Below are 17,016 nucleotides of genomic sequence, written 5' to 3' on the forward strand. Positions count from 1 at the left end.
ATTCAACTGGGCCCTCACCAAGCCATCCATTAATTCAAATGGGCCCTCACCAAGCCATCCATTCATTCAACTGGACCCTCCCCAAGCTATCCATTCATTCAACTGGGCTCTCACCAAGTCCTCCATTCATTCAACTGGGCCCTCACCAAGCCATCCATTAATTCAACTGGGCCCTCACCAAGTCATCCATTCATTCAACTGGGCCCTCACCAAGCCATCCATCCATTCAACTGGGCCCTCACCAAGCCATCCATTCAACTGGGCCCTCACCAAGTCCTCTATTCATTCAACTGGGCCCTCACCAAGCCATCCATCCATTCAACTGGGCCCTCACCAAGCCATCCATTCATTCAACTGGACCCTCCCCAAGCTATCCATTCATTCAACTGGGCTCTCACCAAGCCATCCATCCATTCAACTGGGCCCTCACCAAGCCATCCATTCATTCAACTGGACCCTCCCCAAGCTATCCATTCATTCAACTGGGCTCTCACCAAGTCCTCCATTCAACTGGGCCCTCACCAAGCCATCCATTCAACTGGGCCCTCACCAAGCCATCAATTCCACCAGGCCCGAGGCGAGTCACAGTGTTTGACCCATACAGCTGACTCGATGCTTAACGATACTCTTAATTTATGCTGATTAAGAAGAACAGGCTAGGGACAGTTGCAGGGAAGCAATGTAGAGGACCTGGGGATAACTGTTCAATGTAACAAAATGGTGATTGCAGAGTAACACTAATCATGTATGGCTACTGCAGTGGTACTAGAGGAGTGAGAAAAGTAAGTCATTCGATGAGAAGTGACTGCCAAGCTATTCAGTATCAATCCCAGATATAGGCCCATTTCATGGGCTGACGAATAGAACAGGCTGTGCTTAGTCAGAATGTTCTCCTTGCAATATAAAGCTCAGATGGTCTCCGATAATAGATAATTGGTCCACTGCCCACCATGCTATTAAGTAGCAGTGTGATCCACAAGAAGAATGTGAGTCCAGGTGGTCCTTAGTGCCCTCCTCTCTCTCCTCCCACCCTGTCTGTCTCTCTCTCCACCAACCCTGTCTGTCTCTCTCCCCCTCCTCTTTCTCCTCCCACCCTGTCTGTCTCCCTCTCCCCCTCTCTCCTCCCACCCAGTCTGTCTCTCCCCCTCCCTCCTCTCTCTCTCTCTCCTCCAACCCTCCACTCTCTCTCCTCCCACCCCCTCTCCTCCCACCCTGTCTGTCTGTCTCTCTCCCCCTCTCTCCTCTCTCTTCCCACCCTGTCAGTCTCTCTCCTCCCACCCCGTGTCTCTCTCTCTCCTCCCACCCCGTGTCTCTCTCTCTCCTCCCACCCCGTGTCTCTCTCTCTCCTCCCACCCCGTGTCTCTCTCTCTCCTCCCACCCCGTGTCTCTCTCTCTCCTCCCACCCCGTGTCTCTCTCTCCTCCCACCCCGTCTGTCTCTCTCTCCTCCCACCCTGTCTGTCTCTCTCTCCTCCCACCCTGTCTGTCTCTCTCTCTCCTTCCACCCTGTCTGTCTCTCTCTCCTTCCACCCTGTCTGTCTCTCTCTCCTTCCACCCTGTCTGTCTCTCTCTCCTTCCACCCTGTCTGTCTCTCTCCTTCCACCCTGTCTGTCTCTCTCCTTCCACCCTGTCTGTCTCTCTTCCCTTCCACCCTGTCTGTCTCTCTTCCCTTCCACCCTGTCTGTCTCTCTTCCCTCCCACCCTGTCTGTCTCTCTTCCCCTCCCACCCTGTCTGTCTCTCTTCCCCTCCTCTCTCTCTCCTCCCACCCTGTCTGTCTCTCTCTCTCATCCCACCCTGTCTGTCTCTCTCTCTCATCCCACCCTGTCTGTCTCTCTACCCCTCCCACCCTGTCTGTCTCTCTCTCTCATCCCACCCTGTCTGTCTCTCTACCCCTCCCACCCTGTCTGTCTCACTCTCTTCTCCCACCCTGTCTGTCTCTCTCTCTCTCATCCCACCCTGTCTGTCTCTCTCTCTCATCCCACCCTGTCTGTCTCTCTCATCCCACCCTGTCTGTCTCTCTCATCCCACCCTGTCTGTCTCTCTCTCTCATCCCACCCTGTCTGTCTCTCTCTCTCTCTCTCATCCCACCCTGTCTGTCTCTCTCTCTCTCATCCCACCCTGTCTGTCTCTCTTCCCCTCCCACCCTGTCTGTCTCTCTCTCCTCCCACCCTGTCTGTCTCTCTCTCTCATCCCACCCTGTCTGTCTCTCTCTCTCATCCCACCCTGTCTGTTTCTCTCTCTCATCCCACCCTGTCTGTCTCTCTCTCTCATCCCACCCTGTCTGTCTCTCTCTCTCATCCCACCCTGTCTGTCTCTCTCTCTCCTTCCACCCTGTCTGTCTCTCTCTCTCCTTCCACCCTGTCTGTCTCTCTCTCTCCTCCCACCCTGTCTGTCTCTCTCTCTCCTCCCACCCTGTCTGTCTCTCCCTCTCCTCCCACCCTGTCTGTCTCTCCCCCTCCTCCCACCCTGTCTGTCTCTCCCCCTCCTCCCACCCTGTCTGTCTCTCCCCCTCCTCCCACCCTGTCTGTCTCTCCCCCTCCCTTCTCTATCCTCCCACCCTCCTCTCCCTCTCCTCCCAACCCGTCTGTCTCTCTCCCTCTCCTCCCACCCTGTCTGTCTCTCTCGCTCGCAACCTCTCTCCCCCACCCTCTCTCTCCCCCTCCCCTCCCCTCCCACTCTCCCCTCCCACCCTGTCTCCCTCCCCCTACCTCTCTCTCCTCCCACCCTGTATGTTGCTCTCTCTCCCCCCCTCTCCTCTCACCCTGTCTGTCTCTCTCTCTCCTCCCACCCTGTCTGTCTCTCTCTCTCATCCCACCCTGTCTGTCTCTCTCTCTCATCCCACCCTGTCTGTCTCTCTTCCCCTCCCACCCTGTCTGTCTCTCTCTCCTCCCACCCTGTCTGTCTCTCTCTCTCATCCCACCCTGTCTGTCTCTCTCTCTCATCCCACCCTGTCTGTCTCTCTCTCTCATCCCACCCTGTCTGTCTCTCTCTCTCATCCCACCCTGTCTGTCTCTCTCTCTCATCCCACCCTGTCTGTCTCTCTCTCTCATCCCACCCTGACTGTCTCTCTCTCTCATCCCACCCTGTCTGTCTCTCTCTCTCATCCCACCCTGTCTGTCTCTCTCTCTCTCATCACACCCTGTCTGTCTCTCTCTCTCATCCCACCCTGTCTGTCTTTCTCTCTCCTCCCACCCTGTCTGTCTCTCTCTCTCCTCCCACCCTGTCTGTCTCTCTCTCTCTCCTCCCACCCTGTCTGTCTCTCTCTCTCCTCCCACCCTGTCTGTCTCTCCCTCTCCTCCCACCCTGTCTGTCTCTCCCCCTCCTTTCTCTCTCCTCCCACCTTCCTCTCCCTCTCCTCCCAACCCGTCTGTCTCTCTCCCTCTCCTCCCACCCTGTCTGTCTCTCTCGCTCGCACCCTCTCTCCCCCACCCTCTCTCTCTCCCTCCCCCACCCTCTCTCTCTCCCTCCCCTCCCCCTCTCTCCCTCCCCCTACCTCTCTCTCTCCTTCCCTCCTCTCTCTCCTCCCACCCTGTCTCTCCTCCCACCCTGTCTCTCTCCCCTTCCCTCCTCTCTCTCCTCCCACCCTGTCTCTCTCCCCTTCCCTCCTCTCTCTCCTCCCACCCTGTCTCTCTCCCCTTCCCTCCTCTCTCTCCTCCCAACCTGTCTCTCTCCCCCTCCCTCTCTCTCTCCTCCCAACCTGTCTCTCTCCCCCTCCCTCTCTCTCCTAATGAGACACTTCACTTAAGGTGTGGTATGAGACTAATGAATCACTCGCCAGCAACTTTCGCTTTATTCAATTTTTATAAAGCTGATTTTCTTCTCCATGCCTTAGTCTGAAATTAAATTCCAGCACAGGGAGGATATACTGTAAACCAATACCTAGGCTACATCTACCTATATCTACCCTACAATCACTGATGAATATCAGAGTAAGATGATTATCTGAGGTTTGCCGGGAACTCATTCTCTCATAATTACATTTTTTATTTTCTGCACGATGGCTGGGAGAGCTGTGTGGGTGTACTTAAGAGGACGAGGGGGGTGGAGGACGAAGGAGAGAGGCGGATAGCGCAGTAGGATGGAGAGAGTAGAGTAGAGGCGGAGAGTGCTCGTCTCCCAGACAATACTCTAGTCGTTTAACTCTACACCCCTCTACGGCTCCCCGTCGCTCTCTGTCACTTGTCAAATCAAGCCTTAGCCATTCTTGTCTCAGCAGCAATTTCTCTGTCTGTTCTACTGTCCTCCGATCGCCCATCACAGACTCAATTCCCTTGACAAGTCTCTGCATTCAGATAGGAAGAAACCTCAGCAGTAGCAGCTTCTGGCTCGGAGTAAGCCGAGCACCACTTTTTGTCAAAAGCATCTCACAAGTTCCGGACAATCACAACGTAGTTCGATCTATATATTAGGAATGCAACACGATCAGCTTGACAATACAGGTTTTAAAAACGCTAACATTTAGTACTGACCAGCAACGCTCTGGCTCGCTAGAAGGCACGTCTTCTCCCCTGGCTGAGCAGCATACTACATTTGGGCCCCTGAAGTTGTCAGCAAAGACAACGTGACCGTACATACATCGCATGGCAACAAATCGAGCCGTGACAACAATGTCCAACTGCCAGCCCTGAATGGTTGAACACCGTATTGACAGAGCCAGTGGCCTGAACACAACCCTCATTACACTGACATTATGACAGAGAAAACGTCAAATCAATGAGGGTAGCACCCCCAGAATGAGGTCTGTCTGCAGAGTGGCCAAGACTCAAAGAATGTAGCTAATCAAGAGGAAAGCCTTTTAACCACCTTGTTTACAGAATCAGTGATAAGCAAGAGGCATTAACAAAACATATCTTCATCAGACAACTGTACTTGGAGGGTTCATTTAAAAACACAATTCATCTACTTGACCGCCTTAGGTCACCCAATTTTAAATTAGCCACATCTTCGACAAAACATTATTTATTTGTCATTATGAACTGGCTGGTTCAAGCCCGGATGCTGATTGGCTGACAGCCGTCGTATATCAAATCAAATCAAATTTTATTTGTCACATACACATAGTTAGCAGATGTTAATGCGAGTGTAGCGAAATGCTTGTGCTGCTAGTTCCCGACAATGCAGTAATAACCAACAAGTAATCTAGCTAACAATTCCAAAACTACTACCTTATAGACACAAGTGTAAGGGGATAAAGAATATGTACATAAAGATATATGAATGAGTGATGGTACAGAGCGGCATAGGCAAAATACAGTAGATGGTATTGAGTGCAGTATATACATATGAGATGAGTATGTAAACAAAGTGGCATAGTTAAAGTGGCTAGTGATACATGTATTACATAAAGATGCAGTAGATGATATAGAGTAAAGTATATACGTATACATATGAGATGAATAATGTAGGGTATGTAAACATTATATTAGGTAGCATTGTTTAAAGTGGCTAGTGATATATTTTACATCAATTTCCATCAATTCCCATTATTAAAGTGGCTGGAGTTGAGTCAGTGTGTTGGCAGCAGCCACTCAATGTTAGTGGTGGCTGTTTAACAGTCTGATGGCCTTGAGATAGAAGCTGTTTTTCAGTCTCTCGGTCCCAGCTTTGATGCACCTGTACTGACCTTGCCGTCTGGATGATAGCGGGGTGAACAGGCAGTGGCTCGGGTGGTTGTTGTCCTTAATGATCTTTATGGCCTTCCTGTGACATCGGGTGGTGTAGGTGTCCTGGAGGGCAGGTAGTTTGCCCCCGGTGATGCGTTGTGCAGACCTCACTACCCTCTGGAGAGTCTTACGGTTGTGGGCGGAGCAGTTGCCGTACCAGGCGGTGATACAGCCCGACAGGATGCTCTCAATTGTGCATCTGTAGAAGTTTGTGAGTGCTTTTGGTGACAAGCCTCCTGAGGTTGAAGAGGCGCTGCTGCGCCTTCTTCACGATGCTGTCTGTGTGGGTGGACCAATTCAGTTTGTCTGTGATGTGTATGCCGAGGAACTTAAAACTTACTACCCTCTCCACTACTGTTCCATCGATGTGGATAGGGGGGTGTTCCCTCTGCTGTTTCCTGAAGTCCACAATCATCTCCTTAGTTTTGTTGACGTTGAGTGTGAGGTTATTTTCCTGACACCACACTCCGAGGGCCCTCAACCTCCTCCCTGTAGGCCGTCTCGTCGTTGTTGGTAATCAAGCCTACCACTGTCGTCCGCAAACTTGATGATTGAGTTGGAGGCGTGCGTGGCCACGCAGTCGTGGGTGAACAGGAGAGGGCTCAGAACGCACCCTTGTGGGGCCCCAGTGTTGAGGATCAGATGTTGTTGCCTACCCTCACCACCTGGGGGCGGCCCGTCAGGAAGTCCAGTACCCAGTTGCACAGGGCGGGGTCGAGATCCAGGGTCTCGAGCGTGATGACGAGCTTGGAGGGCACTATGGTGTTAAATGCCGAGCTGTAGTCGATGAACAGCATTCTCACATATCTTGTCCAGATGGGTTAGGGCAGTGTGCAGTGTGGTTGAGATTGCATCGTCTGTGGACCTATTTGGGCGGTAAGCAAATTGGAGTGGGTCTAGGGTGTCAGGTAGGGTGGAGGTGATATGGTCCTTGACTAGTCTCTTGTGGTATATGGCCAATATACTACAGCTAAGGGCTGCATCCAGGCACTCTGCGTTGGGTCGTGCTTAAGAACAGCCCTTAGCCATGGTACGTTGGCCATATACAGTTGAAGTCAGATGTTTACATACACCGTAGCCAAATATATTTCAACTTTGTTTTTCACAATTCCTGACATTTAATCGAAGTACAAATTCCCTGTCTTAGGTCAGTTAGGAACACCACTTTATTTAAGAATGTCAAAATGTCAGAATAATAGTAGAGAGAATTATTTATTCCAGCTTTTATTTCTTTCATCCCAGTGGGTCAGAAGTTTACATACACTCAATTAGTATTTGGTAGCATTGCCTTTAAATTGTTTAACTTGGGTCAAACGTTTTGGGTAGCCTTCCACAAGCTTCCCACAATAAGTTCGGTGAATTTTGGCCCATTCCTCCTGACAGAGCTGGTGTAACTGAGTCAGGTTTGTAGGCCTCCTTGCTCGCAAACACTTTTTCAGTTCTGCCCACAAATGTTCTATAGGATTGACGTCAGGACTTTGTGATACCCACTCCAATACCTTGACTTTGTTTTCCTTAAGCCATTTTGCCACAAATGTGGAAGTATACTTGGGGTCATTGTCCATTTGTAAGGCCCATTTGCAACCAAGCTTTAACTTCCTGACTGATGTCTTGAGATGTTGCTTCAATATATCCACAGAAGTTTTCTGCCTCATGATGCCATCTATTTTGTGAAGTGCACCAGTCCCTCCTGCAGCAAAGCACCCCCACAACATGATGCTGCCACCCCCGTGCTTCATGGTTGGGATGGTGTTTTTCGGCTTCCTCCAAACATAACGATGGTCATTATGGCCAAACAGTTCTATTTTTGTTTCATCAGACCAGAGGATATTTCTCCAAAAAGTACGATCTTTGTCCCCATGTGCAGCTGCAAACCATAGTCTGGCTTTTTTATGGCGGTTTTGGAAGAGTGGCTTCTTCCTTGCTGAGCGGCCTTTCAGGTTATGTCGATATTGAACTTGTTTTCCTGTGGATATAGATACTTTTGTACCGGTTTCCTCCAGAAAGGTCCTTTGCTGTTCTGGGATTGTTTTGCACTTTTCGCACCAAAGTACGTTCATCTCTAGGAGACAGAACGCGTCTCCTTCCTGAGCGGTATGATGGCTGCGTGGTCCCATGGTGTTTATACTTGCGTACTATTGTTTGTACAGATGAACGTGGTACCTTCAGGCCTTTGGAAATCGGTCCCAAGGATGAACCAAACTTGTGAAACTTGTCTGAGGTCTTGCCTGATTTATTTTGATTTTCCCATGATGTCAAGCAAAGAGGCACTGAGTTTGAAAGTAGGCCTTGAAATACATCCACAGGTACACCTCCAATTGACTCAAATTATGTCAATTAACCTATCAGAAGCTTCTAAAGCCATGACATCATTTTCTGGAAATTTCCAAGCTGTTTAAAAAGGCAAAGTTTATTTAATGTCATGATTATTCAATAGTCCATAAAGAAACGTTAAGGTAGATTACAGTTTTAGTTCTTTTGAAAAAGGTTCCAGTTGGCAAGACTGTCTGCGTCCCAAATGGCACCCTATTCACTATATAGTGCACTACTTTTGACCTGAGCTCTGGTATAAAAAATATATAAAAAACATAGTGCACTATATAGGGATCAGGGTGACATTTGAGGCACCCAATGTGAACTGTTCCACTAAGATGAACGGAGGACATGGAGTTGAGTTTCATTCTAGCTGGGTTGGCACCAGGTCATTATTTGTGGGAAGGTGAACGGAGCCAACGTTTCAACAGGCAGAGCATTATACTGACTGGCACCCAATAGAGAGCTAAGAACACATCAGAAGCCTATCAGTAGACCCAGCTCCAAAACAGAAACGGAGGTCATTTGAATCGCTACAAAGGGCTGCAGTTGTGTTGGTAATTATAACACCTCAGTGGTTAGAGATGATTATGTACTGCACAAACCTGATTACTTAGAACACACACACACACACACACACACACACTTTATGACTAAATAATCATAGAAGATAAGTAGACCTATACTAGATAGGATTCAAATCAACTGGTGACTGACTAAAGCAAATATTGCATCGCTTTGGTGTTTCCAGTGAAAACATGAAGGCATAACACCTGCCGTAGAGAAGGCAAACGTGTCACTGGTTGAAGTAACCCTGGTAATAACCAATCAGAAAACAGATGGAGGTCCAGCCATACACACACACACACACAGGGGTTGTCCTTGGAGGAAGCCACGGTTGTAGCAAGTTGTCTGGAGATGATTGGTTAAATGTTCTGACATTTCTAATGATCCCCATTGGGGATGCAAACAATTCAATACAACAACAAGAACATAGCAGTTAGCAAGTTCACGTGTGGGTGCGTTCAAGGCGTGTGTGTGTTTAAGCGCATGCCCGCATTAGTAATCACAGTGTAAGCCTGATGGTATTTGAGTGTGCATTCCTTACACAAAGCAGTAACCCACCTTCCACCACTTCATCTGCCTTGGTGGTGGGAGGGGGGAGGGAGAGAGTGAGTGAGAGAAAGAGATGCCAAAAAGCTCTGTCTCACACTACAGGCCTGACAACAGAGAACAAAGAGAGCTGTAGTGGATATAGAGTTTCCCCTTTGAACAGTGTCTCCAGGTTTATATTAATTGATAAATAGCTGGATTGGTAGGGAAGAGTATGTGTCACTGTTAGCAGCAGAAAACACCCTCAGGTTACTCACTATTTATACAACGGGTGGGGTCTAATCCCGGCGCTGATTGGTTAAAACCGCATTTCAGCCGGTGTTTATTCCACAAGTTACCACCGGCTAAAGCTATGACGTGGAAATGCCTATTTACTCTGTTCCATCTCACTGTGCAATCCACTGTCTCATCAGCCCAGCCAGGCAATTTATACATTTGATCTCCACTATAAAAAGCATCTAGACATTATCTCCCATTTCTTTTAGACTAGCAATTGGTTTTCAATAGCGGAGATGTGTATAAAACTTGCGGTCTGTCTCTCTGACATTTGCAACATTATTTCAATATTGAAATTTCATCTACAGCTGTCCCATAGTAATGAACGTGTCGGGGTCGGGAGATCGGGACGAGACAGACATGCATCTTTTCTCAGCCAGTCGAAATCCTGAATCAGCATCATTTTTATGGACACATACAAAGAAATGTCAACAGAAAACAGGTCAAACTAAATTAAATGCAGCTAGTTTACAGTCTTTCCAGCTTCAGTTTGACGTGATTGTGTTAGCTGTGTTGTTAGCTAGCTCATCTGAACAACAGTGTCCTGACAAGAGAGCAAGTTTTCTATGCCAGGCAAAATGGTGCATCATTAGCTCATTGTTGTGAATGTATCAAAATCCATGTCACTAGAAAACAGCTTAAACAAATGAAAATGCAGCTACTTTATTGTTATTCTGGATGCTTTTTGACATGACTAAGTTAACCGTAGTTGGCTAGCTAGTAAGCAAGGGATAAGAACGTTGCCAGCCAGTATGACCGTTGCCAGCCAGTATGACAATGGAACATTTAGAATGAACGACTGAGTCGTGTTCATAGATACAGAACAAAGGGACTTAACGACTGAGTCGCGTCTCTGTCAACCGAACCGATATAACGAACGACCTGCCGGCTTGGGTAGTAACCCTAGATGTGTGTCAGGACTATATCTCGTGGAAGGATGAAATAGTATGAACAAATGAATCCAAATAAAGTTAATGAAAATATGTCAATCATTATTTGAATATGTTGGTAACCTGTTAAAAAGTGATAACGCCCTCGAAGCCGGTGTTTGGAGGATATATTAGACCAGTTTCCTGGCTCGAGACAATGTTTCTCAACACCTGTGCCAATATATCCTCCAAACACCGGCATCGAGGGCATTAACACTTAAACAGATATAGTAGAAGCCTAATAGTCTAATGCAGACCAGAGTCACATTCAGGAAGCAAATGTGTTGAACGTTGCACATAGAAAGTAGTCAATCACACTTCTGTGAAATCAAACTGTCCAGTTAGGAAGGAACACCGATTGACAATAAATGTCACATGCTGTTGTGCAAATGGAATAGACAACAGGTGGAAATTATAGGCAACTAGCAAGACACCCCCAATAAAGGACTAGACCACTTCTCAGTTCCTATGCTTCCTGGCTGATGTTTTGGTCACTTTTGAATGCTGGCGGTGCTTTCACTCTAGTGGTAGCATGAGACGGAGTCTACAACCCACACAAGTGGCTCAGGTAGTGCAGCTCATCCAGTGGTTTGCTGTGTCTGTCAGCGTAGTGTCCAGAGCATGAAGGCGCTACCAGGAGACAGGCCAGTACATCAGGAGACGTGGAGGAGGCCGTAGGAGGGCAACAACCCAGCAGCAGGACCGCTACCTCCGCCTTTGTGCCAGGAGGAGCAGGAGGAGCACTGCCAGAGCACTGCAAAATGACCTCCAGCAGGCCACAAATGTGCATGTGTCTGCTCAAACGGTCAGAAACAGACTCCATGAGGGTGGTATGAGGGCCCGAAGTCCACAGGTGGGGGTTGTGCTTACAGCCCAACACCGTGCAGGATGTTTGGCATTTGCCAGAGAACACCAAGACTGGCAAATTCGCCACTGGCGCCCTGTGCTCTTCACAGATGAAAGCAGGTTCACACTGAGCACATGTGACAGACGTGACAGTCTGGAGACGCCGTGGAGAACGTTCTGCTGCCTGCAACATCCTCCAGCATGACCGGTTTGGCGATGGGTCAGTCATGGTGTGGGGTGGCATTTCTTTGGGGGGCCGCACATCCCTCCATGTGCTCGCCAGAGGTAGCCTGACTGCCATTATGTACCGAGATGAGATCTTCAGACCCCTTGTGAGACCATATGCTGGTGCGGTTGGCCCTGGGTTCCTCCTAATGCAAGACAATGCTAGACCTCATGTGGCTAGAGTGTGTCAGCAGTTCCTGCAAGAGGAAGGCATTGATGCTATGGACTGGCCCGCCCGTTCCCCAGACCTGAATCCAATTGAGCACATCTGGGACATCATGTCTTGCTCCATCCACCAACGCCACGTTGCACCAGACTGTCCAGGAGTTGGCAGATGCTTTAGTCCAGGTCTGGGAGGAGATCCCTCAGGAGACCATCCGCCACCTCATCAGGAGCATGCCCAGGCGTTGTAGGGAGGTCATACAGGCACATGGAGGCCACACACACTACTGAGCCTCATTTTGACTTGTTTTAAGGACATTACATCAAAGTTGGATCAGCCTGCAGTGTGGTTTTCCACTTTAATTTTGAGTGTGACTCCAAATCCAGACCTCCATGGGTTGATAAATTTGATTTCCATTGATAATTTGTGTGTGATTTCGTTGTCAGCACATTCAACTATGTAAAGAAAAAAGTATTTAATAAGAATATTTCATTCATTCAGATCTAGGATGTGTTATTTTAGTGTTTCCTTTATTTTTTTGAGCAGTGTATCATGAATAGAGCCAACAAGAACCCTTATTCTGTCAGAGGTCTGTTCTACATAACATATTTCCACCTGAACGCTCCACGGCGACGCTGTTGGGAGTTGGATAGAGAACACAGTAAGTAGGTTATCACCGTGATGAGACATAAAGGAGACAGATCTGTGTAACCTCTGTGAAGCTTGTTATAGCCAATCCATGGAGCAGAACAACATGGCGCGTTGCCAGAGAGCTGCTGTAAACGATGGACACAACCTGTGTTCGTTCTATCCTGCCAGAGGGATCCACACGGCAGGTCACTGCAAGTTGGTTACACATGCATTCCACTGACACAGAGCAAACGATGGATTGTTGAAGCGTGACGCAACCTTGGGAGCAACATGCAACCTTGGGAGCAACATGCAACCTTGGGAGCAACATGCAACCTTGGGAGCAACATGCAACGAAGACCGACATCCTTAGACTGAAAAGGCATGGACATAAGCCAACGAAGACTGGAAGACCATAAGTGTTTTAACATCCAAAACCCATCAGGGAGGAACAGCAGTGAACTATGTTTCCTGAGAGAGAGAGGAATGAAATCCAGCCATATTAAAAGACATCCCATAAACTAAAAATGGTTGGCTCTGGTTGCATCCGGTGTTACCAACAGCTGTCATAGCTTGGTTTTACAGTTCTTAACATTTAATACCATTCCCCTCCACTCAAAACCAGGTTAATTTAACCCCCATTTTAACACACGTGCCCTTGAGGTTGCCATAGCAAACAGTAGGAGACCCTGTCAGACTGTCATGACGGAGGTTAGATATCGACCTGTCAGCTGTGGGCCCGAACAGCCGTCAAATGATCGATTATTCCCTAAACAGCACAACACGTGCCACGTGTCCATGGTGAGCTGTCCACTCTCTGCCTGCCCAGGGCTACAATTTATCTTCTCAATTTATCCTCACTAAACATTATGTAGATTATTCATCTGCGATGGATGATAGGGGAGATTAGAGACGTGAAAAATGTTTCCTGAAGTTCCAAGGCTCATTAATTCACAGAGAGAGAGAACAAAAGTGAGAGAGAGTACAGATGAGTGTACAGCTAGCTACATCAGATAAAGCAGTATTCAGGGACAGTAAATGCCATGGGCCATGGCCTGTTTCTCCTGACAGAGAGATTTACTACCAACATACTCCTCCCCTCTCTCTTTCTGCCCCCCCCCCCGTCTTACACATTCTAATTCTCTCCATCTCTCTCGGCTTTCAGCATAGGATGCGTGGCTGATCAGAGACCCAGTGCCGGGATCAGACAAGCAGCAGGTTGTTAATTGCATTGTCTGTCAAGACCTCTGACAACTAGGCAAAGCACTAGGAGAAATCCTCTTGGATTGTAATCCTATTCTTTCAGTTCGAAGTCTCATTTATCTTGTGCATTTCTGATGCATGCGCCTATTCATCCCAGATAACATTGAATGGCAAGGTTCCATCTCATCACAACTTCAGTTCCTATTGCCCAGTATCACTCTTGAGTGTCGACCACTTAAATGAAAAAATTGCATCGCCTTGCCCTTTCGCTCCATTTGGAAAGGAGCTCCAATTCTCTGTGAGTACGAACATCTTTGTATCTACCAACAGAGATTAATTCATTAGCCTAATAAGGGTGAGAGTTCTACCCGATCAGTCCACAGTGAGAATTACAGGAGCTCAGCTAATCCCAGGCGTTGTCCAGCCAAGAAAATCTTTGATCCTTGCACTTCATATTAAATTAGTTCTTACCTCCTCTGACCTGGGAAAAAGCAGCTTCAATACCGACATTTCTCCTGATTGATCACACCAGCTTTCCCTAGCCTGATAATGAATAGCTTAAGGGACGGCCTCACAAAACAAAACTCTTCTGTATTAAACATACTGTTTACAAATCACCAGCCTTGAGAAATCATTTCTAACTGGAGAGTAAGTGTGTGAAGGAGTCAAGCATTTAACAGTGTCTCATTCGCATTAAACACACAGAGGTGAGACGCCTCTGTGGAGGCACCCTTAGAAAACAGCAGAGAGAAGAAAAACACACACACACACACTACTTGGAGATAGTGTGCACCGCCTCTGTGCACCCCTAGAAAACAGCAGAGATGCCCCGTCTTACGCACACCCTCGTCCACCCACCTACACACTTAACCCAACTCACCGAGTGTGTCTTTGATGTTTTTCACCAGCGAGGCCTTCTTTAAGCTGTTTTTCCTCTCCACATAGTTAGAGGGGACGTAGCCGGTCCGGTTGGAGGCGTTCCTCACCCTCCACCACGTCTTGCTGTCATCCAGGAGCCACAGCCGCTCGTTTTTCCGGATGTCAAGTTCCTGTTCCTGCTGAGCCGAGTAGTCCCACTTGGCTATAACTATCACCTCCTCTGTCATTTTTCATGGAGCCCCTCTGGAACAGAGAGACACACAGAGAGACATACTGTTAGGTCAGGGTGGGGTTAACAGTAGGGCTGTCACGGTGCCCTTTATCGCGATATTCTTTACATGGTAAAAAAAAAGAAGAAAAACACAAAGAAACTCTTTGGTCCTTTAAAATCCTACTGTATTTAAAATAGTGTGCGCTATAGCTTGGAAAATAAACAAATGCGACTCAGGATAACAACATAACGTTTGTTTACAACATTAGCTCCGTTTTCCTAAAGAAGTTAAATCCGCTTGGTGTGTTGTTTCCTTGCCACGATTCTAAGGAATTGTCCCTGCCCTAGTTAACAAGGCATTTAACACTCGAAAATGCACACACAGACGAACACCAGCAATACACACACATGAATAAAACGTGTGTGTCTCAGACTGACAGGGTGCCGGCCTGGACTTGGCACTTGGTGTCTGTCACACAGCTGTTGTTGTAAGACATCTGGCAGAGCAAAGCCTCTCTGCCCTGTAATCCAGGTAGGCTGAGAACTACCGTGTGTGTGTGTGTGTGTGTGTCTCCTTCCCTACTTGTAGACTAAGCTGGGAGTTCACACTTTACTTCCAAACCACACAAGAGCCTCTCTCTTTTACCAACTTCTCTTATTATTCTTAAATGTACCAAATTAGTCAGCGACACACTGAGCAGAGCACTGTTCTATGTTAAATGCGTCTATACACACGCACGGTTTAAAGAGAGAGCGAGAGAGGAGAAAGAGTTATGGCAGCCAGCACCTGCAGTCCTAATAAAGAATATATCAAACCGATCCAGGAGATATCTAGCGCTGCTGCACACTGAGGGTAAACACAAAGACTGGTGTCTATTCATGGAGAGAGAGATGGAGGGAGGGAGGGATTGGAGAGGGAGAGATGGAGGAAGGGATGGGAGAAAAGAAAAACGAGAGTGAGATGCCAAGATAGAGACATTAGGGACATGGGGGGGTAAAAGAGATGAGAGGGGGAGTAGAAAAGGAGATAGAATGAGAAAGCCAGAGAGAGCGAGAGAGAGAGACAGCGAGAGAGAGACAACATGGAGTGCTCTCTTACTGGATGGTGTCCCCAGCCAAACCGTGTGTGTCAGAGAGATATTGCAGTGACAGGCCGTTTTTCCTTCCAGGGCCAGTCAGAGGTGCCCTCCCCCATTGTCCTGACACCCTCCATAGGGATGAGGCTGTAAGCCATCCAGCACCGGAGTCTCCAGCCCTCTCACCCATCACCCTTCAGCGGGACGGCCTTGACAAGTCATAGAGGGAGGGCTGGGGGGTTCCAGGCGCCAAGCAAAAACGATAATGCACACACTTCAGAACTGTCACACTAACCACTGGCCACTTCTCCGCCTGACTGAGACCGCATTATTCACAGTTCATACAGTCTTTCTTTTCAACTCGGAGGGCCAGTTTTCCAGACCCGGATCAAACTCTTTGAATAAAAAGCATGCTCACCTCAATTGAAAGTGTTCTTTAGTCGAAGGTTTCAGGAAACAAGTACGTAGGGCTGCGAGGGTTGTGTCTTTACTGATTCGCTGTTATTTCTACAGCCCATTGAGTTTGATATGACTCAATAAGGCTACAGTAAAGAACCTCAGTGACCCAGCAAGAGAAAGCCACTATTGTCTGAGAGTGATGTCACCCTACTGGAATTCTTTCCTCTCTCATCCATGACCGTAGGGCAGAAAGAGCCTGATAAAGGCTGTCAAGCCTACTGTCATCAACTGGCAGGGTTAAAAAGGCACAAACATGTTGAAGACATTATTTTCAAGCAGCAGTTGATTTTGGGCCTAATGCTGAAAACAGATATGCAAATTGCAAAGCCATAAAACCTATTTACCTCAACGCACCATATATCCTCCGTTGCCTGCCAACATATTAAACCATCTTTATTGATTATACAGTTTAAGTTACTCAACTAGACTTCTACCCTAAGCTCATTTTCTTTAAAAAACCTTCTCGGTTTTATCCCAAGCTTTGGGCATATAGGGGTAATTCCGTGGTAAGGCCAACCTACCGTAAGCGTGGACAAATAAAGATAGGCATTTCCAAATTAAACCATGGTCATGATTATCCTTAAGGTCTATATGTTGCAGTTCATTTTTTTTGGGATCAGTTTAAGTAGGAAATCGCATGGATTTTCACCATTACAGAGTAGGCATTCACATTTCATGGCTATTAGAAAGGGCTCACAGAGCTTGGTCTTTCCACACAGCTGTCAGCCAGTGTTAGTTATGAATAGGAGGTGTTCATGAAGCAATACAGAACAAATGTAAGTGTCTTGAGTTGTGTTTGCGTGTTCTACTGTCTTGTAAATATATGATATTGTCACGATACTTAGGTGCCTATGTTCCTGTTCCCAAGAAAGCTAAGGTAACTGAGCTAAATGACTACCGCCCCGTAGCACTCACATCCGTCATCATGAAGTGCTTTGAGAGACTAGTCAAGGACCATATCACCTCCACCCTACCTGACACCCTAGACCCACTCCAATTTGCTTACCGCCCAAATAGGTCCACAGACGATG

General features: G+C 47.7%; 1 protein-coding gene across 2 annotated transcripts in view; it reads right to left on the bottom strand.

Moving 5' to 3' along the window:
• LOC139372525 (cytoplasmic protein NCK2-like) overlaps window positions 1-17,016 on the bottom strand; it is a 60,910-nt gene that overhangs the window by 6,583 nt on the left and 37,311 nt on the right. Inside the window, exons 1-2 of one of the 2 annotated variants that reach the window (XM_071112258.1) lie at window positions 15,945-16,069; window positions 14,241-14,482 (exon numbers count right to left, since the gene is read on the bottom strand). In XM_071112258.1, coding sequence (XP_070968359.1) covers window positions 14,241-14,466 — 226 coding nt within the window. In that variant the 5' untranslated portion in view covers window positions 14,467-14,482; window positions 15,945-16,069. Of the gene's footprint in view, window positions 1-14,240; window positions 14,483-15,944; window positions 16,070-17,016 lie in introns of those variants that run through there. The other variant, XM_071112257.1, reaches the window with a different exon arrangement.

Source organism: Oncorhynchus clarkii, chromosome 18 (assembly GCF_045791955.1).
Source record: "Oncorhynchus clarkii lewisi isolate Uvic-CL-2024 chromosome 18, UVic_Ocla_1.0, whole genome shotgun sequence".
Classification (NCBI taxonomy): domain Eukaryota; kingdom Metazoa; phylum Chordata; class Actinopteri; order Salmoniformes; family Salmonidae; genus Oncorhynchus; species Oncorhynchus clarkii.